Source organism: Corvus hawaiiensis, chromosome 5, assembly GCF_020740725.1.
Source record: "Corvus hawaiiensis isolate bCorHaw1 chromosome 5, bCorHaw1.pri.cur, whole genome shotgun sequence".
NCBI classification, from domain to species: Eukaryota; Metazoa; Chordata; class Aves; order Passeriformes; family Corvidae; genus Corvus; species Corvus hawaiiensis.
This window is the reverse complement of record NC_063217.1, coordinates 24,354,335-24,377,789: the sequence shown is the minus strand read 5'-3', so window position 1 is coordinate 24,377,789 and position 23,455 is coordinate 24,354,335. Positions and strand designations below refer to the sequence as shown.

At 41.0% G+C, this 23,455-nt stretch overlaps 1 protein-coding gene across 9 annotated transcripts in view; it reads left to right on the top strand.

The window, feature by feature from the left end:
- RBM47 (RNA binding motif protein 47) overlaps positions 1 to 23,455 on the top strand; it is a 76,597-nt gene that overhangs the window by 36,615 nt on the left and 16,527 nt on the right. Inside the window, exon 1 of one of the 9 annotated variants that reach the window (XM_048304671.1) lies at positions 4,702 to 4,773. The exons of 6 other annotated variants lie outside the window; for them this stretch is intronic. In XM_048304671.1, the coding sequence (XP_048160628.1) occupies positions 4,748 to 4,773 (26 nt within the window). In that variant the 5' untranslated portion in view covers positions 4,702 to 4,747. Of the gene's footprint in view, positions 1 to 4,701; positions 4,774 to 10,130; positions 10,259 to 19,427; positions 19,531 to 23,455 lie in introns of those variants that run through there. 2 more of the 9 variants (XM_048304674.1, XM_048304665.1) reach the window with 2 other exon arrangements.

Genomic DNA, 23,455 nt, shown 5'->3' with positions numbered 1-23,455 from the left:
GGACAATCTGGTTTGCAAAGTCTTTTTCTGGATATACAAGGCAAAAAAGACTGAGACTAGGGTTTAGACTGAGCTAGTTATAGAGTTGCTCATTAAAAACAAGTCTCTTTTCACCCCTAAGAGCAGTGACATGGGCATTAATGCTAGACCGATATGAAATAAAATGTCCTGGATCCCACTAAGTTAGCATAGTGATTCTATTTTAAATTTCCAATTTATATTTGAGCCAGAAATTGTCATGTTAAAGGGCTATATTAAATGGGAATGACCTCTTCAGATACTTTGGGAATTATGCTCTCAATGGAAGGTCCAGATATTTGAATGGCAAAGAAAGAAACCCTGTGAAACAAAAACCCTCACGCAACCAGGATTGCAGAATGGGCATTGCAAAACTCTGTTGTCTCCTCCCCAGAAAATATCAGGATTTCCCAGCTTGCCCGTGCTTGCCAGGGCCCCACAAGGTGAGCAGTGCCCTTTTCAGAGGCTGGAATAGCCTCAGTCCCTGCTCTTTGTGGGTGGGTGACAGGGTTGTCACTGGGAGGGTGCCAAGAGGAGCATCCAAGCCCTGCTTTCAGTGACCTCCTGCACTTGAGCGCTTGTTCCAGTGGCTTACTGAACTTGTTTGTGTAGCACCTTTCACACCACTGGTGAGATTCCCCAAAGATCACAGAGATGTTAACAACAAATCACCTGTATCAGATGGGTAATTTGTGTCCTGCTGTGCTGGACCTCTTTGGTTAAGAGCCTACCCCAATTATTACTGGTTTTTCCCACTGACAGAGCAGCCACATGGCAGCTGAGTAAGGCCACTGCAGATGCTTTGGGCTTGACACAGAAGAGCAAGAGCTCTGCAGTCTCTGGCAGAAGACTCTTTCCTTCTATGAAGAAAAGCTCCTGGCTTTTCTTTTTAAATACTGGACAATATTGTCTATAGAGGTCTACTTGTACACCACCCACGTGACCAGAAAAACTTTGTGTTGCTTATGGAGCAATTTAAAATGCTGGCATTTCAGTAGTTTATTTCCTTAAGGCAGATGTGTAAATCTTACTGGGGAATTTTATCTTTTATAGGAGTAAGAGTTCTCTGAGGGAAACTATTTACTTTTTCAGAGCCAATTGCAGAAGCATATTTTTGAGACAATAAGCTGACTTTCCTCTTTCTGTTGCAGTGAATAAAATTATCAAGTAAAATGCAAACATTAAAGACAGTGATTAGAGACAAGCAAACTTACCTTTGCACATTTCTAGCTGAACAGAAGTACTAGTGATGCGTTGAAACCCCAGCTTTTCAATTTTGCTAAAATAACACAAAGTTAACCTATGAATTGCAGCTGAATGTGAAATATAATTTCTATAAAATGAAGTAACTTTAATTATTTTAATTGCAAAAATTATTTTGTGCTGCATGCATGTAAATGTGGTTCCCAATGGTGCCAATGAGAAATGAGTGCTTAGATCTTGATTTAGTTTTTCCTTCTTTGCAATGTGTGCTTTCAATGATAATATTTCTTTATGCAATTTGTGCTTCCTGTAATAACTTTCAGAACTTTTCTCTCCTCAGAAGTCAGATGTTGCGCAGATCAGAGTGCATTATATAGTTGATGATTAAGCATGTCTATCCAAATGAATGGCAGTTCTGCCTTCCCCTCCCTGGTGCTGGGTCACAATGTTTCCCTTTAGTTCCAGCATTAAACAACTGTCAATATCAAACACCATTTGCTTGCACATTGGAAGGCAGAAGTAGAAGTAATAACAAATAATTGTGCATAGATGGTTTTTTAATGGCTGAACTAAACAAAGGCTTACTTCTCATACTACAGTATTCTGACTCACAGATTTACAGCTCTTCTTCCCTGCATCTCCCAGGCTATAAGAGTGAGAAGCAAAAAGACACTGAGCAAAAGTGCCATAGTGGCATTTAACCTTTGTATTTTGATAGAAACAAGTTTGAGAGGTGGTCAGATTGCATCTCTTGCATCTAATGAGTATTTGGATTAAAAATGAAAATGCATTGTTCAAACCAAAGCTTTTTGGTTTTTGAGTGAAGAGTCAGCCTCTACTAACTTCTCATCCCTTTGGAAGAACTGCAGAAAACAGTCACTATTCCAGTCCTTCCTACCTCCTGCAAAGATATTATCAGACAAATGCTGTGGCACTACAGCAGCAATGTAGCAAGGTCTCCAGAAAAAATGCACATCTTTCTCTTATCTTCTTTCCTCTGGGAAGTCTCTGTTACTGCAACTGGAAGCAGCCCCCACAACAGCCCTTAAACAAACTGTTAGCTAGCATCATGCTAAGCTTTACGGAACAGAATACTTTCACCTGAAAAATTTGGGATGCTTTGAAAGGAACATTGCTATGTAAACATTCTGTAATGCACAGAAATAGCTTTTGCCACCCTGGTTTATGGCACTTCTGTTAATGCTTCTCCAAGTAGTGGCCACTCTATCATGAAGCTCTTCCACTTGAATGGTTCCCAGAGATGATAAAACTACACCTGTATTTAGCTCTTTGTGGGCAGACAACTTTATAAAGCTGAAACTAAGGACTTGTCAATAGAAAGTTCATGGATAGGCATCTTCAGGATGAATTTTAACAGGATTACTTGGTCCATTGGTGTTAATCAATGGGAATAACAGATAAAATCTTGATTCTGCCAACCCTCCTCTTCTGGTAGCAGATTTATACCTGCTAACTTTATCTTGGGGACCTACATTGCCATTACATCCTACATACTGAAGGGGCTTCATCATCAGGCTGTGCCTATGAGTAAATCTGAAAGGGCAGTGCCTGCCTGGGCTGTTATATGGACATAACATCAAGGATAGTTCTGAATGGATTTCCAGGGAAAAACAGGCTGTAGTACCAAAAAATTGGTAGGATGTGCCTATGGACATTCCATATATTCCTATCTTTTCATCTGCACAACATTTTTATTTAAAACTTCTTGTCAATCGGTATAGAAGCGCAAAGCTTAGCTCTGCCTCAGCAGTCAGGTAGGAATCTCTTAGCAAAGAGAACACTGTTTGAAATTGTGTAATGCTGTAAATACAGTCATTATCATACCACAGTGGCTGCAAAACCAGTATCAAAGGGGAGAGTGTGAGATGATCAAGCACATCTATCCAAATGAGCACCACCGATCCCAGAGATCTCTGTGGAGAGGACTTGATATAGTGGTGGGCAGGGGGGAACCCTGCTGCCCTCGTTTGAGAGAAGGCTCAAAGGCAGGAAGAGGGCTCTGGACACTTGGTGTATCAGGACAAGCTTGAGAAAAAATTCCATATAATTCCACAGAATTCCATAGAATGTCACAGAAAAAAACAGGGAAAGTGGTGGGAGAAGAGAGGGGGGGAGCAGTAAGATGGGCTGATGCCTGGACTTCAGAAGTGATGCCTGTTTCAGGGGTATATCACACCCCATAGCAGAAAGGTGTCATTTGGCTGGAAATCCAGGACTAGAGTGCTGAGGAGCAATATAAAGGGCCTAACAAGCCTGTGTTCTTGACAACAGGCGAAAGGTTCCTCCTTTCCACCATCTGGAGATAAGGGGAATGGTCTGTACATCCAGTGGAAATCTATTTTGACAGGCTCAACAGCCTACAGTCCTCTTCCTCAAAGCCCTGATGGGGTTTCACCTTGGACCAAATTCAACAAAGACCCTCCTGATCCATTTTGTGCAGTTGCTCCAATGAGGCTGAAGAAAATTTCTTTCTGATCAGCCAGAGTGAAAATCACCACTGTGATTCTGTACTATCACCATAATTACAGATAGCCCAAATTAGAACTAGAGTCATGCACAGCTGTTGAATATGGTACTGAATATGCTAAGTTTTTCACTCTAGTAGTACTCTATTTTGTGCTGCAGAATATTTTGATGTAAATGGGAAGTTAGTGTTGATGTTGGGTACAAATGCTATGACTCTCAGTAACTGGAATAATGTACATGTCTGCAACTGAGCATTTTTCAAAGTGACTGCTTTCTGCACAGGTGTAAAGGATATGTTTTGATGAAGAATGTGTTTCTTTTTAGTTGGTTTTTAAAATGGCAAATGGAAAGGTGAGCAGCTCTCTGTAAACAGAAACAGGATACATAGAGAGATTTCTTTTAAACTTCATTATGACACAGCTTCCCTACAGAAGAAAGGAGGGAAGGCATGGAAATTAAATCCGGTTAAGGCATTTCAATTTATGTTCATTCAACACTGTAGGCTCAGCTCTGCTCTTCATTTGCATTTAAACAAGGAAGTTTCAATAAAGAAATTGTTGAATTACTTGGGAGTGTCTTTAGGGCAGCGTGAAAAGACAGTGAAAACTCTTCTGTTCATTAACCACAGCTGTAGGAAGTTTACTGAGACCTCTGGCTACATTTTGGGAGATGCAGGGAGGGTCCACCCCCAACAGCACATGTGTAGCTCTAGACCCAGAGTAATTGTGTTAATGGGATGAGACTTAAACTGTTTTCATTTGCTTAGATATTATGCTGCATCAGGAGTCTAATTAGAGCTTTGTTTTGTGGAAAACTAAAGAATTAGGTTAAAAACAGGTCAAGAAGGAATTATCTCAAAAACATGCATAATAATCATTCTTAGTCAAATTTTAGGACTTCTGATGGACAACTGTGAAACTGGTAAACTCATGCTTTCATGAATTCTTCCCTCTCTTTCTTTATGGAGATGAGCAGCCTTCTTTAACTCCTACCTGATGAAGTGAAGGGACTCTGTGCTAGCACACCATAGCAGAACTTCATGGTGCAGATCTCCATTAGCCCTGGGTATGTACGACACTCCAGAGACCTCATTAGACTTTGTGTCCAGAGTCCATAATTGCTCTCCTTGGCAAGTTATTAACTGGCACTTAATTTTATAATGGTGCTGAACTTTGAGGCCTGATTGTTTTGATCTTGAATATACCATAAAGGTATGTTTTAATAAAAAAGGTGATGGGGGGTGGGGGGGAGGGAGGGAGGTTATTTTCAAGAAGTCAAATCTTTACAGGTTTTTTAGAAAGTCAGGTTTTGGAATAGAGTTGTGCTAACATGCCAAGCTATGGGAGATAGGATCTGTGTCTTCTCTTTTTTTTTTTCTGCTTGTCCAATCCAGTTCCAGGGAGTTTGCTGTTTTGTTTAAACTCGGGTTTTCCAGAGCTGTAATTATGTAAATTAGTTAATGTTATGTTTCTGTGAGTGAACTGCAAACAATTTTTAAAAAAAGATTATTCTATCTTGTAGATTAGTTTCTGTGTCAAGACAGCAGGCACTGGAAACATCTCTGGTTTGTGTCCTTCAGACTGTTAGCATGCAAGATCTGCGAGTTTGTGTAAGGGGGGCATACACAAGGACCTGACAAACAGATGTGCAAGCAAGTCCCTCTGCTCCTCCTCTTTAATCCCTCTGATCACCTTGACTCTGGAAGGCAGTTAATACTCAATACTCCTATATCTGCAGGTGCAGTTTTGGTATTAGAGATGATGGCAATTCCTGACAGAAAAGCCTTTGCACACAGCTCAGCAACTGGCGTTTGGCCATTCCAGATCTAACTTTCATCTGATCAAAAAATATGCTATTTTTTAAAATTAAGCAACTTTACAAATGTTAAATATTTTCAGCTGCGAGGGCAGCTTTTTGAGACCTCAGGTTCACGTATTACATTGGTGGTTCTCCTACACGCTATAGATTTTCCTGTTTGCTTATAAAAATATCTGGGACTGGCAGTTTTTAGTCATATAGTTAATTTATAGTGTCTATAAGTCTCCTGTCAGCTCTATCAGTAAGAGATCGATAGAGTCAAATATTTGGGTCTTGCTAGGGGTTTTTTCAAAAATTAATGTGGGATTGAGTAAAGAGGCTGGGAGGTGTTTTTTTTATGAAAACCATCACCAGAACAAATGTACCCATCTGGATCATCTCTTCAGCTTTCAAATAGGATTTATTTCTGATTCCTGAACACCCTCTATTTCTCATTTATTCCTCTGGCTGCTCATGTGAAAAAGAACAGACACAAATACCAGGAAGATGGGACCCTTCCCCAGCCATAAAAGCAAGGAAAATTCACAGGAAAGGACAAGAGAGCTGCAGTTTAGGTCACAGTCCCAGCTGTCTGGAGGGCATGTTCATGGTGACTCCATACCCTGGTCCATGACCAGATAGGTACGGTGGAGAGACAGCAGTTTTGCCTTGCAGAGGAAGACACAGTGCACAACCATGATGGATGTTGAGTGGGCAGGTACTGAATGGGGAAGCATTCAACTCTTTGCAGCTTCTCAGATTATTATACAGCAATTAAAATAGCTCCCCCCATGTTAAAACATGACACCAGATAACAGGACACTCTGACTCATTAAATGGACCCTTGCCAAAGTAGTTTCTGGAGTGTTCCAGTTTCTTGCTTGGGTCATGATGCTAAATCATCACTTGCACTCAAGTTCTATGAGCCAGCTACTCACAGGCTGAATAGACCCATAAATATATCTGTGCTGGCAGCTACATTTTAAAAGGTTTTCTACAAGCATTGGGCTTTACTTTTAAAAGCAGCCTGTTTCTTTTGCACAGCCTCTCATCTTCAATGCATGACCCCCTTGCTGAAATGTGGTTGTGAAATATGGTTTTCCCTCTCACCTGCTAGCAGTGGGATGCTTTCTGTGCAACTTGGGTGTAATGGCAAAGTATTTCATTCCTGTTGTTTGGTGATTTAAGGCTCTCAGCAGCAGGCTGTGCCATGATGTGCCTCTCTCTGCTCTGCTTGCCTGTCTCTTCCCAGGGGAAGATGCCTTTTCCATCTGCGTAGGGATTTTTTTAACCACTTGCACTGCAAATGCCTATGAGAGGGGGGCAGACACAGGGATGTTTGCAGCATCCTCAAAGTGGTCCAATGCTAGATGCAAGTTTCTGCACATTTATAAATGAAATAACCTTTTAATTATAGGCCCACATTTCATACAACTACTCCACTTCTGAGAAACCAAAAGGAAAATAAATTCTGCCTCACCTGACCCCAGGGTAGGTTTTTCCTGGCAGGTATCAGTAGAATCACAGAAAGTCATTTGCGGGTATGACACCAAGCATGTGCAGCTTGCACCTCAGATTTCTGGATTTATTTTGCCTACTAGACATTGTTTTTGTTTAGAGTAGCTTTTGTAACCAGCAGTTTTCACTTATATTTACTCACTATGCTGTGTTGCTTAAGGAAAATAAAAGTAGGTAGCAGACAGTTTATTAATTTAAATTAGTATCAGTTTATTAGTTATATCAGAAGCTAGAGGCGGTCTGCTAACTTCTCTGGAGCAGGCTGGCTTATCCACATAACAGGTGCCCCATGTCTTCTCTAGTACCGGTGATGACCCTCCTAGTTCTAAGGCATAATTATAATTTCTCATATGCTTTTTGTTTTCTGTCAGCTCTTGAAGTACAGCAGAGGGGTGTCATGAAACTGAAGGTGTGAGTTTGACCACAGCATAGGGTCACACATTGTTGCCTGTGAGTGCAACAATCGTCTTGGAAGATTCTGCTGCTTCAGCCTAGGCAACCATTCCTGGCACTAGCTAATCCATTTTATCTGTCCTTGGGGCCACATTTGGACTTTGGTCAGGAAGAACAGGTTGATTCTCTCTTAAAGAGGACCCAAAAGCGAGCACTGATGCCGTGTGGATGCTCAGCAGACCAGGACAGAGAACAACCTGGAGAACTGAGCTATCCCACAGTGCTGATGTGCAGAAGGCATGGGACTGCCCGGAGCTGCTCCAGGAATCAAAGTGAGCAGAGGGTTTCACCAGCTGGGAATGGACAGAACACGTGTACCGTCCCCTGCTGTCTCACAGGTCAAATGGAGGTGCAGCACAGGCAGTGGGCCAGTCCTTCCTCCATTCCTCCATCAGGAATCTCCTCCTAGCAGTAAAAGTGATCCTCATTCAGAAGGGAGTTTCTGCAGCTCCTCCTCAAGAGACAAGAGCTAAGTAAAGGTTATGTGCTTATGTTATGGCGTCTTGAGAATTTTTTAAACACAGCTTTGGTGCAGAGCATACATGATTAGAAACAAAAAAGTTCTTTTAAGAACCTTGATTCAATTGAACATTCATGTCCAGAATGCAATTTATGGTCCAATCCAAGAGAAAGAACTGCTGCAAAGCAGGGCAGGGAATCTATCTGAGTTGTGAGACCCCAGCAGTAACCTCTACCCCACTTACAAAAGGCAGGGCTCTTGTGTGCAACTCTGCACTGAAATGCAACACATTCCTTTGCCCCATGCCACATCTCCAGGTGTTGGTTCCTTTTTCTGAGCTAAGAACTGACACTGAGCTTTATAAAGCATTGTGCTCTCATCTTGACAGGCACTTAGAGAAATTCCTAACAGGTAGTGATAGATTCCCTTTGCTCCCATCATAAATTTGCCCTGCTTTCATGCTGTTCCTTATTTTCTTTGATAATCCCAGTCTAAATGTATAATTATATTCATTCTGGCTGTGCAGCCAAGGAAGCACTGACTTCCCTGTTCTGATGAGAAACAAGAGTATTGTTTGATATTAAACAGTACGTTGTTTTGGTGCTTTTGCTGCTTTTGAGTGTAAGGATGTCAGAAACAAAGCCCTATAATGGGATAATAAATAAACTGTGTTTTCCCTTTGCTGAAATAAAGGCACAGTAGTGTGCAGTACATTAGCTCTCAGGGGTTTCCAAACCAACAGGCAGACAAGCAGTGGGATTGTTCCCTTATACATCTTTACAGAAGATATAATCTACTCTTCAGATTTCTATCTGTCCTAGATGTTTCTTCCTTGTTTCATTATAAGGTCAGGTCTTCCTGAATATGTTTCTTTAGGTCGGTTAATTTAAAAATGTTATATGTTTAGTGAAATAAAATGCAGCACAGTCTCAGAAAATGGATTGTTACTCTGAGTTAGAATGTAACTGTGTACTTTTTTAGACAAAGTTATTGTGACCTGGGCAATATAGTGATTAAAGTTGTGTTTGAAAGACAGAACTCGTTTTTTTATATGTTGTTGTTTTAAGACATGAATAATTAAAGTCAGACCTCCTAAGACCAGTATCTATGCTCCCATATGGTCTTCAAAGGCTCTTGAGCATGCTCAGTTCCTACTTACTTCAGTATGAATTTGACAGATAAAGACTGGAGGATTAAAAATCATTATAGCAGGCTGATCTATGACTAATACAACTTATTAAGTCTGCTTTTCTACAATACCACTGTAAGAATGCACAGCAATTCCAACTTTAGTCCATGTTCTCAGCAATTCCCATCCTCCCCACCTTTGCCCTTCTCCCGTTCTCCTCTCTGCACCCTGTCCTGCAGGCTGTGTGGCTGCTGAGGGCCATGGGTGCCCTCGCCGGCATGTTGCACAGCCCTGCTAGCCACTGCTTCTCAGCGCTGGGGAAAAGCTCAGCTCTGACTGCTTCTCCCTCAGCTCCGTATAAATGTAATCTCGGAGTTACTCCTGGCTTTCCCAAGGCTGCATGAACTCTCTGAGACATCTCTCCACCTGTGAGCAGTTTGACTGCACCTGGTGCACAGATCCACAAGTGGGAATGTGGAGATGAAAGACTGGCAGACACACCATGAGTTTGTAGGCCCTGCAGGAGCAGGGTTTTTAGGAAACCAGGGTGGGAACACCACACATTCAGCAAAACCAGGAAGAGCATGCAAGTGGTACGACGTGCAAACAGGGAAATTAACACAGGCAAAGACAATGAGTCTGTTATTGTCTGTTTGCTCAGTTACAGCAGCAAACGTTGTTTGTTTTCTGTGCCAAAATGCACTTTCTCCTCTTCCAAATTTTACAGTAGTTTCTCTGCGTGTGCTTTCAGTGTCACAGCAGCTTTACTGCTAGAGCACCTACCATAAGCCTGAGTGGCTTTAGCCATTTAACCATGAGCTACTGCTGGACTTTGTTCGCTTTGACGCGCTAACCTTTGGCCAGCTGAAGTAGGAGAGGAGCTGGCTGCTCTTGGTGAAACATGGTCACAGTGTACCCAGGGTGGAACCTTTTGTAAAGTGCCCTTTAATCAGCTCCAGTCATCGTTAGGGGTTGTAATGATTTAGGTTTCGTTGACAGTTTCAGTAAAAGAGCATCTGAAAGCACAAGGTCTGTCCTGCTGCTTCTCCATGACCTCTGAAATCCCTGGCTGAGGTCTCGAAGCAGTGGACAGCTGGGTGCTGGGGACACAGCGTTGACAGAGGCACCGGGTGTGTGACGGCTTAGCAGGGCACAAGCCTCCTTCTGCCAGCCAGCTGAGGAACGACCTGTAGGTTAGTACCCACACCTGATGGCAATATTGTGGTCATGGTTATATTTCCTATGGTATTTAGGAGGGCTTCAGGCTGTGTCAAAAGGAGTCTGGACAGTGAGAGACCTGTTTCTGTCTCTTGGGAAGTAGTAGATGCCCTAAAGCACAATGTAAGTATTCATTGAGGAGGTGGTTATGGAAAGTCTTGTTTCAGAAATCTGTCTTCTTAGTCACTAGATGCCGGAGACCGGCTTATGCTTTAAATAGGAAAGTTGATCCTTTTGTGAAGCTGACTATGCTCTGAGCACGACAGAGAATCCCTGTTAGAAACAGGCAGTCATTGTGGAGGCTCCTGTTCTTCCAGGTCACCAGTGTCCTCCTGTGCTGCAGAAGTGTACACAGCATGTACAGCAACCTTCATGGTGTGCTCCCCAAGTGCTCTTTTAATGTTACGTTTCATCTTCTAAGGCAATCAATAACAGACCAAAAGTAACCTTTCAAAGCGTATAAAATGGTTTTCTGGATTAAATGCACAAAGACAAAATATTACATTTTTTCCTCTCTGAAATGACATAGCTCAGTGACTGCATAAAGAAATTACTTTTTTTTTGTTGGCATCATTGAGGCAATTTTAATCCACTTAGATTTCATTTCTAGCAATAATTGTTCCCAAAAGAATTGAGAGTTTCCAAAGAAGAGCAGTTTAAAGCCTCAGGATAACCTTACAACTTTCCATCGGTCTTGTGGTACATCTTCAGAAAATAATTTTCCTTCACTTTTCAAAGCCCAGAGATTAGAACAAGGCAAACCTCACTATCTGATAGCTTTATTTGAATTTTCTGGAATGTAGTCTCTTGTATATACCACCAGTTTCATACCATGAAACATATGAGAAGTCAAATTAAAACCCTGATGTAATATAGTTCATGTCAAGCATGATGATGTGGCACCAAGAGTGTATTGGCTTCATTCAAATAAACTTATACACTAACAAAATTCCAACCACCTCTTCACATACACCCCTAAATATAAACAGAGCCAAAATTTTCTTCTACAGATAGAAAATTCAGACCTCAGAGGTGACGTGGAAGTCTTAAGTATTTGGACAGATGACAATCTGGTGGTTGCCACATTAATCTACGTACTAGACAGCAATATATTACTGTTAATATAATATATTAACATATATAATATATACAAAATTAACATATATATAATTATATATATATAATTAACATGTATAATATATATAATATATATTAATATATTCATATTCAGAGATTCTGTGCTAATCTTTTGGAATACTTGCCAGTGAGGTGGCAGGAAGGGCAATGTCTTCATGCATAGGTCTCTGCTTACCTCCAGTGGTTCTCTAAAGTCAGCACACAGCCTTACAAAGGTCAGATTTCAACCATTTTAGCTCTCATAGAGACACTTGCTCTTTCTCTGGATATTTGTTAAAATGCTTACTTGGATGAAATACCCTATATGTATTCCCACCAATTAAATGTACTTCATCTAGGAGTGAGTTTACCTTGCTTATTTTTAGGAAGGGCAAAGTCTTTTAAATTTCCTGAGAAGATTTTTAATTTTTAAATTTTTTTCCAAAGAAAGGGAGTACCTCTGCCTGGTTAGGGCCATTTGTCACTCATTTAACTCATTTTGTCGCTTGTCACACTGACAAGCTGCAATTTCCTGTTTAATTCCAGATTCATCCTTGCAAACAGCTCATATCTCAGGTGCATGGTGAACATTATTTCTGCCCCCCAGCTGAGAACAGTAGTTCACATGGGTTATATTTCTGCTAACAAATAAAACATGCTGGGCTGTTTTCCCTGAACCCAAAGACAGCACAGCAGACAACCTTTTAGATGAAGCCTTCTCCTTCCCCCCCCAAAAGAAGGTGGCCTCAACCACAGGGCCTAGCTTTGGCAGTCCAAGTGTCCACATGCATCCACCCTGCAGAAGAGATCTGCAAGATAAACAGGGCAGAGCTGAGAGTGCAGACACTGCTCAGAAGACCTCATTTTGTGGGTCCAGCCCCTCCTTTAGCCAAAGTATCTCCCTGTCTCACGACCATTTCATGTAGCTTCCAAATCTGAACTTAAAGATTTAGTTACTGCTAGCTTGGAAATGTCCTCTTGAAAATACAAACCTTCTCTTAGAGATAGGAAGTGTGGGGCTTAGGTTCTTCCTGAATGAGACACATGTCCTGCTTAGGTGCTGCCAATGACTCAAGAGTGGCAGATCCTGGGTCATTGTAGAGACATTTTCTTTACCAAGAAAGGGGAAGAGCAATTTGGCTAGTGGATTTAATAATTATAGCCATTCAGACCATTCTTTTCATTCCTAAATATTTCATTTATTATGCTCCTTGAAATCAGGGACACTGCCTGGTTTATCTTGTCAAACATCTACTGAGGTATGTTATGTCAACAGTACTCTGAGATCTTTCTTTGAGAAAGAAGTATTTTATAGCAGAAGCGTAGTTCTGTAAAAAATATCACCTCATTGTGATTATTGAGAGCTGCCCATTAACACAGCCTTTAAGCACTTTCAAGTCTAATTAGACTGGCACTACCCCACCTTAGATGACCTGGGCAGCTCTGGCAGTCAGGGGGATGATGTCTGGGAGCCCCACACCAGCAGTGGGCCCCAGCCCAGGTGCAGCTGCAGAGGTGAAAGTGCCCTTTTACTATTTAAGCATGTTTGGTTAAGGTGAGCGTTTTTACCACAGGGTTGCAAAGTTTCTCTCAAGAGTCGCTTATGTTTCTGTACTGTGCAAGTGGCTTGGTATAGATGTAGCTCTAGGACTTGCCTGTACTGTAGATAACATGTTTGGTGGAATAACAGGCTAATCCATCCTGTTTCCTACACTGCAGAAGCACATCTTAGACTGGCAGCCTGGTTCAAGTCACCCCAAACCACTGGCTCAGTGTTTTGACTGCATGGCTGCAGCTTGTTTCTGGTACAATGTTGGTTGCTGAGAAGAAAGCTCAGCTGGAGGCAAGTCTGCAGCCCCAGTCCTGCCTGCCCATAGGGAAGGTCAGCAGTGGAGAGGAGCAGACAGGATACAGACACTGGCAGAGGAGGAGCCAGAGTGCTGTGCTGAGGTTAGGTAAGGCAAGGGCATGTGACAGCATGGGCGAATCCATGCTGGACCACATAGACAAAGTCTGCTGTGAGATGGGCCAAGAGATGTGACCCCACTCCTGACTCATGGCAGCACCCACCACTGATGGGTGACTCAGTCACAGCAAATTTCTTCCTTGTGAAGCCAAGCATGGTGGTGGGATAAAGCTTAGTCTGCTTAACACAGTCTTCTCTGGTAATGATGCCTTCACTGTGCATGCCAGTTAAGACTCTGCCAACATCATCAAAAGCTGCTTTTTCTAATCTTGATAGTAAATCAGTTTTCTGAGAAATGGAAGTTGTGGACATGTAATAAAATATAATATAAGAGATGCTGGAGTTAATGGATATTGTAAATTCCCCAGCAGATCATTCAATCTCCTGTAGTCTAAAATATTCCTTCATGTTACTGGGAGGCAGAAAAATAAATTTGCCTTCTCAAAGGAAACTCTGTCAGTTTCCTTACTGGATAACCTCTTTTTACACACAATTTCTGTGTGATGCTTATTGTTTTGTTTTCAATAAGACCTTAAGAATGAAAATAGAAAAGCTTATGCCCTGACCAAAGATGATGTCTGTTGGCTGGAGGAAGAGATTTTCCCTTAATATACTTATATTCTACTGTGAGCTGTAAAAAAGCAGAGCAATTACTGGAAGAGGGGAGACAGGGACTGTGTGTGCTAACCACACTAATTTTCATACCCTGATTCTGAAAGCCACCTGTAAATAGAAGTTTTGAGGTATTTATTCTGCTTGTGAACATGTATCACAAAACTCTGTGGTTTTCTTTGCAAAAAGGCCCTGGAAGGAATCAGCAAGAATGTTGTTTGCTACGAACCTTTTAATTATCAAAATTGGTTGGTACATGGTTGGCTTGTGCTGGTTGGATATCCCTGCTAGCCACAAGAGGTGGCCACCAGGTACCTTTCAGTGACTATTGAGCTCACGCTACTGCGCTGCCCCTCCTTCCTTGATTCCTCCAGGACCTTCAGCCTCTCGATAGCTACAGTACTAAAATTCACCAGCTGCACACAAACTTATAAAGAGTTGCAATTTGCTATTCTACCCTCTGGTCTCTCAGTGAGCTCCTTGGTGTTACAGAAAGGCTGTCATTTACTCCACTGTGGAATCTCATCAGCCTCTTCAGAGGAGCTGTGCTGTGAAACCAGATTCAGCAAGTTTTAAAAGAAACCCTTCTCCTGTTTTCCCATGAATTTGCTCAGTGCCAGTGACCTGACAAATGCTTTAAGCCAGCAATGCTGGCAGAGGGACAGGTCCCACCCTCTTTTACCCCTCTGCCAGCACAGGTGCTCAGATGGTGTGGGTGGGTGCATGGTGCAGCTGCACAAACGCTTGTGGCAGCACATGCAGAGACTGCACAGGGTGGCTGCAGTAAGGACGGAGTGGCATCCTGTGTAGACAGCACCAGTTTAATGTGTTGGTGAAGCTGTAGGGTGAAACAGTGGTCTGGAGCAGCCACATCAGGCTACTGAGGGCAAAACCTTTTTCCTATAGAGTGTTTTATTTACCCTAGGACTGAAAGGCAATTACCATATTAACCTCCCTTGTAGATATCCAGAACCCACCCTGTATTTATTTTAGTGAAAAGCAAACGTGCCTCAAAAATGTAATGGCTATGGCTATATAAAAGAAAAACTTTGTGTTTTGCTGGTTTCCTTCTGTTTTGTGTGCTAATTAAAATCTATTACACTCCATGGGTTTATTCAGTGTCTGTCTTCTTACATTTTGGAACCTAAAGCCTGCTTTCAAGTTTAAATGAAAGCACAAAATTCTACATGGGGAAATTGAGCCTGAGTGTTACAGTGATCCTCTGTGCTGGCTTTCATTGCAGAATGACAATAAAATGGTTTTTTGCTAAAAATAGAACAAAACCTTTGCCTAGTGACCGTAAAGGTTATCAGAGCAAATCCCACTGCCCATGAACCAGAGAAGCCTAAGACTGAAAAACAAAACAGGAAAGCCCAAGGTGTCCTTGGTCAAATTTCCCCCTGTTGGTACTCCACCTTCAGGTCTGTGACTTTGTCATCTCCATGGTGGGATAGGGCATGTGGCTGGCTGGCAGAGTAGATGGGGAGTCCTTCTTTAAAAGGGCAATTCCCTGTAATGCGGCAAGGTAAAGATCAAAACATTGACACAGGTTATGCATAGAAGGAGTTGGGTGTGAGAGAACTTGGAAAGCTGTACCTGTTAAAGATTTTATGTTCTCTGAAGGATCTCCCCAGGTCTTGGTCTGAAACAGCTTAGGAAAGTCAGGAAATGACAAAATCTGCTGTATTAACTCACATTGTATAAGAACAGGTGTAAAATAACATGTTATTAATTTAAATAAAGTGGTGTTTTCCCTTTAAACATTCAAATAGGCAATAAAATTGTTCTATAAACATGTGGGAACCTGTTCCATCAAATACAAAGTGGTTTTGTTAAAAAGAGAAGGAAATTATAGAAATGGGAAAAAAATGCTGTTTGTTACACAATGAGATCCCAATTTTTGTGGCTGTATTGTGACTGATATTGGGTTTATATGTGAATATACTGATCAAGACTTTCTGAGATTGAGGTTAGAGACCTTGCAGGTGACTCTTAGATTCATGTGTCCTTTCAGTGAAATATTTTATTTGGTACACTCCCTTCTCATTCTACTGCAGTGTCTCAGAAGTTTTGGAAGACCAAATAAAACCATAAAGGCTAACCCATTGCTCACTCCTTACTCTCCCTTCTCATTTCACTTGCTCGCATGTCTGCACTGTCACATAATGCTAAGTTGCCATCATGAAATATCTCCTGAAAACCTATTTACTATCATAATCATCAAAAGTACTCACTCTTATCTGGACAATGACATCACTCCAATAAAATGATGAGCCTATGGTCAGCCTCTGGATCTCCCAAAGCATTTGGGCTTGATCTTTCTAAAAATCTCAGAAGGCAGATCCAGTGCTTCATTACTGCTTGTCATCACACCAAGGAGCCCAGTGCATTCCATCTGTAAAGGCCAGTTCATGTGTCTGCTCGTAGAAGAGAGACAGCTGAGGGAAAGCACACCAACTCATTGGAAGTCTTTTCTGCATCACAGAGAAGGTCCCCATTGACAGGCATTAGCATATTCTGATGAACATCACTTTTTTTCTTCAAATTTCCAGCCTTTTCTATCACTGTATTTAGGAGACTAATTATTTAGGGAAAACTTTTCACCTGCAATCCCACTACAGGAAAGAATAAAGGGCAATGGAAGGTTTAAGGGAAACATGGGCATGGACTGGTCTGGACTGTTCCTGTTCACATCTCTTAGGATTTGGCCCCTGCTTCACTGTCAATAATTAAAAAGACAAAACAACTAAACATATATGGTATTATTGTAACAGAGGGTGGGTGTTATTCATTGTAATCAGCTCTACATTAGGAGAGAAGTTGTGGTTATATTTTTATCCCAGAGCAATGGATGCTGTATGAAGAGAGGAACATGTGGCGTATATAGAATCCATCCTCCCTGCTGCTTACATGGCTCTGCCCTTAACACTTTTCCACCCTTCCTTACATCCTGTCTTAAAGAATATATAAAGAGTTGTGCAATCATTATGAACACGGTGGTTTTGCAGTCAAAGGAAACTAGATATCTAATGTCAGGGAAAGCTGGGAGATACACTTGCAGAATTCTGCCCAAACTTCTGAAGTTCCTTATAAAAGCAAAGTCTGCAGGAAAAATGAATATATTTTTAAATTCTGCCACTGGGAATGGTAACACCTCAGAATACCCTCCAGCAGCTTGATCTGCTGATGATCTTTGCTTTAAACAATAATGGGAAAATAACTTGGAAACTAACAACAGGATGTAGCTAAAAGTGAACATTTGAAACGAAAGCCAAGGGTTCGAGAGGCCTTCCTACATGATCCTAATTGATACAGCATTTGAAGAGCCTTCTAAAAATGAGCCCATCAGCTCACTAGCATCACTGCTTTTTCACTTACACCAGAATAGTCTTCTCTAGGCATTCAAGTACACACACAATTGTAGCTGATAGGATTCACTTATTATTTTTTATTCACTTATAGCTAAAAGTTTGGTTTGTTTTCTAACAGAACAAGACAAAGTAAGAGAAAGATACTGAATTTTAAAAATCAATTGATTTAATGGAGTTTTGCAAATTCATAACTGCTGATTTTTTTATACTCACTTTCCTATAGAGATCAGTGGGATTGAGGCATGGATCTGATTTTGGCAGAATCTCCTAGATTTTATCCCCAGTTTTGATACTGATTCTTTCTATAGTCTTGAGTAAACCACTGAAATTTCCATGCTGCAGCTTCCCTGCCTGCAGGGCAATACCTGCTTCTCTGCTGCTCTTGTAGCTAATGGGTTAACATTTGCAGAGATGAATTCTGAAGATGAAAGACTTGCACAGTAGACTTGGGCTGCCGTTACTTTGGGACCAGGATCCAGGCTCCAGGTGTGTTTGTACAGTGCCTAAGACACCACAGCCCCAGTACAGTGGATAAACATGTGTAAAAATCCAGAACAGAGTGATTGCAATCACCCATTGGTTTGCAATATAAGTAGAATAGCTCTCCTTCCTGTTTGCTTTCAGAAGCCACCACAAGGATGCTTCTTTTGCCAGTCTTTGCCATCCTCCATATTTTTCTCTCTAATTTGGAGCCTTCTAATATTAGAGCTCCTATCCCTACACCCACTGACTCCCCTACCCCTCTTCCCTATTGACCAGCCTGTGACTTGGCAGTGTAATGTTGTCTCTTAAGTTTTACATGCCCAGACTAAAGGACTCAGAGGAGAAGAACAATTATGCAGAACCATCTCAAACAAACTAACAGTGCTTACTCTGCAGAATATAATTGTGGTTATGGTTTGTGACTGAGAGGTTAAGACACTTCTCCTTGCACATGTGGATGCTCTGACGTTGTTCCTTGTGTGCTGTTTGGATGGAAGTTTGGACCAAGCTTTATTTTTTGGAGGGAAGAAAACAGTAAAAAAGGGAGAGAAAGAAGAAAGGAATGGTTATGCCAGTAAAAAACACCTGGGAAAGGACTGAAAACTGTAGTTGTTTTGCTTCTGCAATATGCTGTCTACTTTTCACCTTCTTCAGGCTGTCTCCTTTCCCAGAAATTCGCCATCTCCCAAAGTATGCCCTGATCCCTCTTCTCCTGCCGGCTGGTTGTGCACACTGCTTGCCAACCGGGCAAATCTGTCATCCAGAGTGTTTCAGAGCAGTTCCTCCTCTTGGCTGCTTGAGAAGGTGTGGTGTTTGCTTTGCCTAAGTGCTCCCAGGGCCTAATCCTCCGTTGTTATGTACAGACCATTTCTGCTGTCATGAATCATGTTTTACCACCCCTGTGCTTTTACTTCTGCACCAGGTGCTTTTTTTCCTTTTGAGCAAACACATTGGAGTTTCCGTGTTTACTGCTGACCCAGTGCATGTCGGGTACACAGCATAGGCTGAGTTATTCCTACCGTCTCACCGCCGACATGATCAGTAAATCTACTTCTCACTCCAGGAGATGCAGACCCTTTGTTTTTCCAACAACCAAAGGTAAATTGATTCAGCACACCCTGAAATAATTTTGCCAGACACACATAAAGAAAAAAAATTTCACTGAAAAAGCCTCATGCAGTCAAGCAAAATATGCCCTTTTCTTATCTTATCTGTTGTGAGTAACCCAAGCTATTTGCACAACGCCTTGTGCTAGGAAGGAGTTGTTTGTACAGGTTTCACTCCTTTTTTTCCAAGTTTTGAATTTTGAATGAAATCTTTCTCTTCAAATTCTTTTTACCTGCAAAAATGTTACAGTTCCTCTTTCTTATGCTTCCCTGAAGTTTGGACCCAGCCCTCCCTCCAAAGATCCCTTCATTGCAGATAGTTTTCTATTAATCTTCAAACCACTTTGGAGAGCTCTCTGAGTCTGGCAGCACTAACATCCCCTCTCCCTCCCGTCCCACCCACTTAGCCTCAGCCTAAGAGCCCTTAACAAATGACTCCCAAGGAATTTAAATAGCTAACGCTCGCTGGCCAATAAAGAGATGCATAAACTGTATAACCAGGTTGCACAGCTCTTGCCACTAGGAAGAAAGGTTGCTCGGGCAAAGGCGCGAGTCCCCTTAACCTGTTGCACTTCGATCGCAGGAGCGGAGAGGTAAGGGAAATCTTGTTTTCTCTGTAAGGCTTTTTATCTGATTTTCATTTATCAGGGAGTTGAGACCAAAAGTATGTCGTCATCAAGGTATGGGTTCAGGGTTTTGTCTTCCTTTAGAGGGTCCTAAGGAGTTGTTTGAGAATGAAGCAACTGCTTGTAAGATGGAGCTGTGAGATCAACATGTGAATATCTAAAAGAATTTGCATAGCAAATACCAAAACGAATGTCAGAACAATGAACACTAGACCACTGATATTTTAGACAGAAGAAAACAAAATCATGTTTCAGAGATATTTTTTCTACTATCTTAAATTAATGAAGTAAAAGGTAGCCAATTGCAACTGCTTGACATTGTTTTCAATCAGTCTATCTCTGCCTTTGTCTGTGCTGCCTGGTATTATTTTCTGCTTTTTCAAGAGACTAACATAAAAAATCAAACTTTAAAAGTGAGTTATCAACTTTTGGTGCAGAATTTGGGGTTTGTAGATTGAAGGTGGCTAGGAAGGTTTAAGTAAATGGGGTATATATGCAAGTATTATTAATATAAATGAATCTGTATAACTCAGTCTGCATACTGAAAATTTGACAGCATTTTAAGAAAGTCAGCTTTGATAATATTCTATTCATATTCTACGTAAGCAGCATGTGAAATGTAAGACTTGTATATGACATTGGACTCGTGATGTTAATCTGTTCACCCTTATTTATCTAATTATTAATTTATTGCTTTATTGGGCTCAGTGCTGATAACAATAGTGAAGTTTGAACTTAAACCAAGAAAAAATAATATGTAGTTGTTGAAAGTAAGGCTCAACTAAAACCAATGACAAAAACGTCAATTTACATGTGGACCAGATTGAGCAGCTATATGTAATGATGTCCTGTCCTGAGCTAGGTGGTATTGAAGCCATGATTCAAAATGTATCTGTAAAGCATTCCCTCTCCCTTTGCATATCCAAGCTTACCATGGATGACATTCTGTGCTCAGAACATGTGAGGGATGTCATGGCAAACGTTACTGCCATCCCCTGCAGTGCTCCATGTCCTGGCAGACTGGGTTGCAGAGAGGTTGTCTTTTTCAATCATATTATCACAGCTGACCTCTGAAGGCCTTCACACCCATTGCAGTTTGTGGAGGTACATGTTGATGTTAGCTGATGGTGTTGCACCCAAGACCTTGCCAGTGTGTATAAGAGTTGAGAGAGTTTTTAAATTAAATTGACATGGTTAATCCAACAGAACTTCAAAACATGTCCTTTATGTTTGTCAAGACAAGGCCACATTGTTGTAATATTGTTGATTATTTTTCCATGGGTTTCTCATATAGCTCTGCACTGTATAACCAAGATTAGATAATATGTTGCATAAAAATGAAGTTAACAAAGGAGTCGCCATTTTGCTACTCTTTTTAATAATTTCCATTCAGTTCTGCATTTCAGCTCCATTCTTTGCTGGAAAAATTATTTTGAATCAAATGATCCTTGTCTTCTTTCTTCAGCTTTTAATTAAAAAAATAAATAATCTCACTTAAGGTCAACAAAAGGTGAATTTCAAATTATATCTGTCTCAAATCCCACTCCTTTTCTGGAGTGAACAGAAATTTCAATTCAAAACTATAGGTATTTCCAAGTGAGCTGTAATTTCAGTAGACTTAAATTGTCTTAAGTTAACCCAACACAGGAGTGGTGCCCCCTGAGAGAGTTCCTGCCTTGGTTAAACATTTTTTTAAATTTATAATATTAACACTGGGCACAGGTAACGAGTGCTGAAAAATCTCTTCCTTGTACTTGTAAACCTTATTTCTCAATTCTCCAATCCAACGTTCAAAGGTCTGTACAAACTTCTTAGATCAGAGGTCAGGTACAAATTGCTGCACTTTGCAGTTCCTTTCTGCCGATATGACAGAATTTCACAGCAGAAACGATTGACTTCCAGCCCCCATTCCTCCGTGCACAGGCAGCGCCAGGCAGTTAAAATGGTGATATGTACAAGTCAGCCATTGGTACCTGAGTTTAATTAATAACTAACTGGGTTTCAGTGGTGCAAGGTGCATATTATAAAAAGGGTCAAATGTCAGTGCACACAGGAAAAAAAAAAGGACAAAACCCCAGCCACTGACTAAGCCAAATGCTTTGAGTTTAATGTACTTTCAGCAGCAAACATTCACATCCCAACTGTGGTTTGCTTTATGTTGATTTTCATTTCTGTGACCTGAGGGGGAGGGAACATGTTGAGCCACTTTCAGCTTTCCCTGAAATCTCTGCCTCCTGCTGAAAGCAAGGTTGCAGGTTGGGCCCCCTGTTGTTGCAGTGTTCATGTGGTATACACAAAGCTAAGGATGTTGCAATAAGAGTAGTGCATGGGATTAGGGTAAACTGAAAAGTCTGAAGCTATTTTTATTGTAATAAATTAGACTAAGCGAGTAGACTTTATATGAGCAGGCAGGATGTGCTATGTTTCACTCCGGGAGAGTGAGAGGAAAAACTTTGATCAGAAAAGCTGAAAAGACAACTGTAGGTTATGAACTTTTTAAGATATTCTTGGTTGCACTGCAGAATGAAACATATTACCATAATGTTTATGTAGACAGACAGATAGATAAAGTGTCCTGTGTTACAAAAACAAAGAAGTGTGTGCACGCATATCCCTGCTCCACAGAGTTCAGCAAAGCCTTTGACAGACGTTTTCAATGATTGAATTAAGTCACCGTGTTCATATATAAGATTTTTCTTCAGAAGGACAAGAAGTGAAATAATTGAATGTGTTATCTTTCCTGTGTAATGATTAACAGATGAGTCTAGTTGTGGTTTTGTTTTTCAGTTGCAGAACATTGCTTTTCCTGTCTTTCTTATGGCAAAAGCTTATGAGCTTCTAGTCCATTCTGAATAAACTCTTCTCCCTTTCCAAGCAGAATGTTTTCTAAAGCAGACAGTTAATGAGGAGGACACACTTACCTGTATCAGCATCTCTGAGAACAGTGTTTAATTGACTTTGTGGTAAAGAAACACTGCAAAAAGTTTCCCATCAAGTACAGCTAATCCAGAATAGGAAAGACTACACTGAAATTCATATATCACATGTTTTCCTGTCTGATCATGGTAATGATAGACTTTATTGAAAGATTGAAATATGGGAATTTGGGGAGAAGGGAATGGTTGTGCTGTTTCCTGATTTAGACAACTGATAAGAGTGATTACACAAACCATCTCTCAGCTTCTCAGCTTTCTTCAACATGTGGCTTCAATATATTGCAGGGTAATAACTTCAGCATCTGCCAGTAACAAGTCCTATCAAAATAGCTGAGAGTTTTGAATTAGCTTGGAGTGGGTAAAAGAGATGGAGCTGGGGCAAACAGGATAACACAGGGATTACACAACTTGTTGGACAAAGTTCTGAATGACTTGGAGAAAACAAGGGAGGAGACTGGGTTTTGCTTACCCAAACTTCCTTCAGAAGTGGTTTAAGTTGAGGTGACTGGCTTGGCTCTGCAGTAACATAAAAAGACTCAGGAAATACACATTGCATTAACAGAATTCACATTGCAGAAGCAAGGTCATGTTAATAGGATGCTCTAGGTGTTGGTGGTGCTGTGATACATCAATAACTTTTTCATCAGCATGGGTTCATTCTTGCCATAGTAAAACCGTATATTCATGAACACATTTTGGCTTGTGATCATCAAAAAGCCATGGTAGGAAACAAAGCTACACTCAGGAAAGTTTTCTTACTTTATTATTTGAAATATCATTACCCACATTTCACTGAATATAATTTTTGCAGTTTTTAAGCAGAAGGTCAGGTCATTGAGGGGTCTTTCTCCTGGGAATGTTCACTGCTAGGCATTGATAGTGCTTACTGATAATGCAAGTGGATCACACACAAGATTAAATATACCATAGAAAGATGCAGAGAGGGTTGATAACAG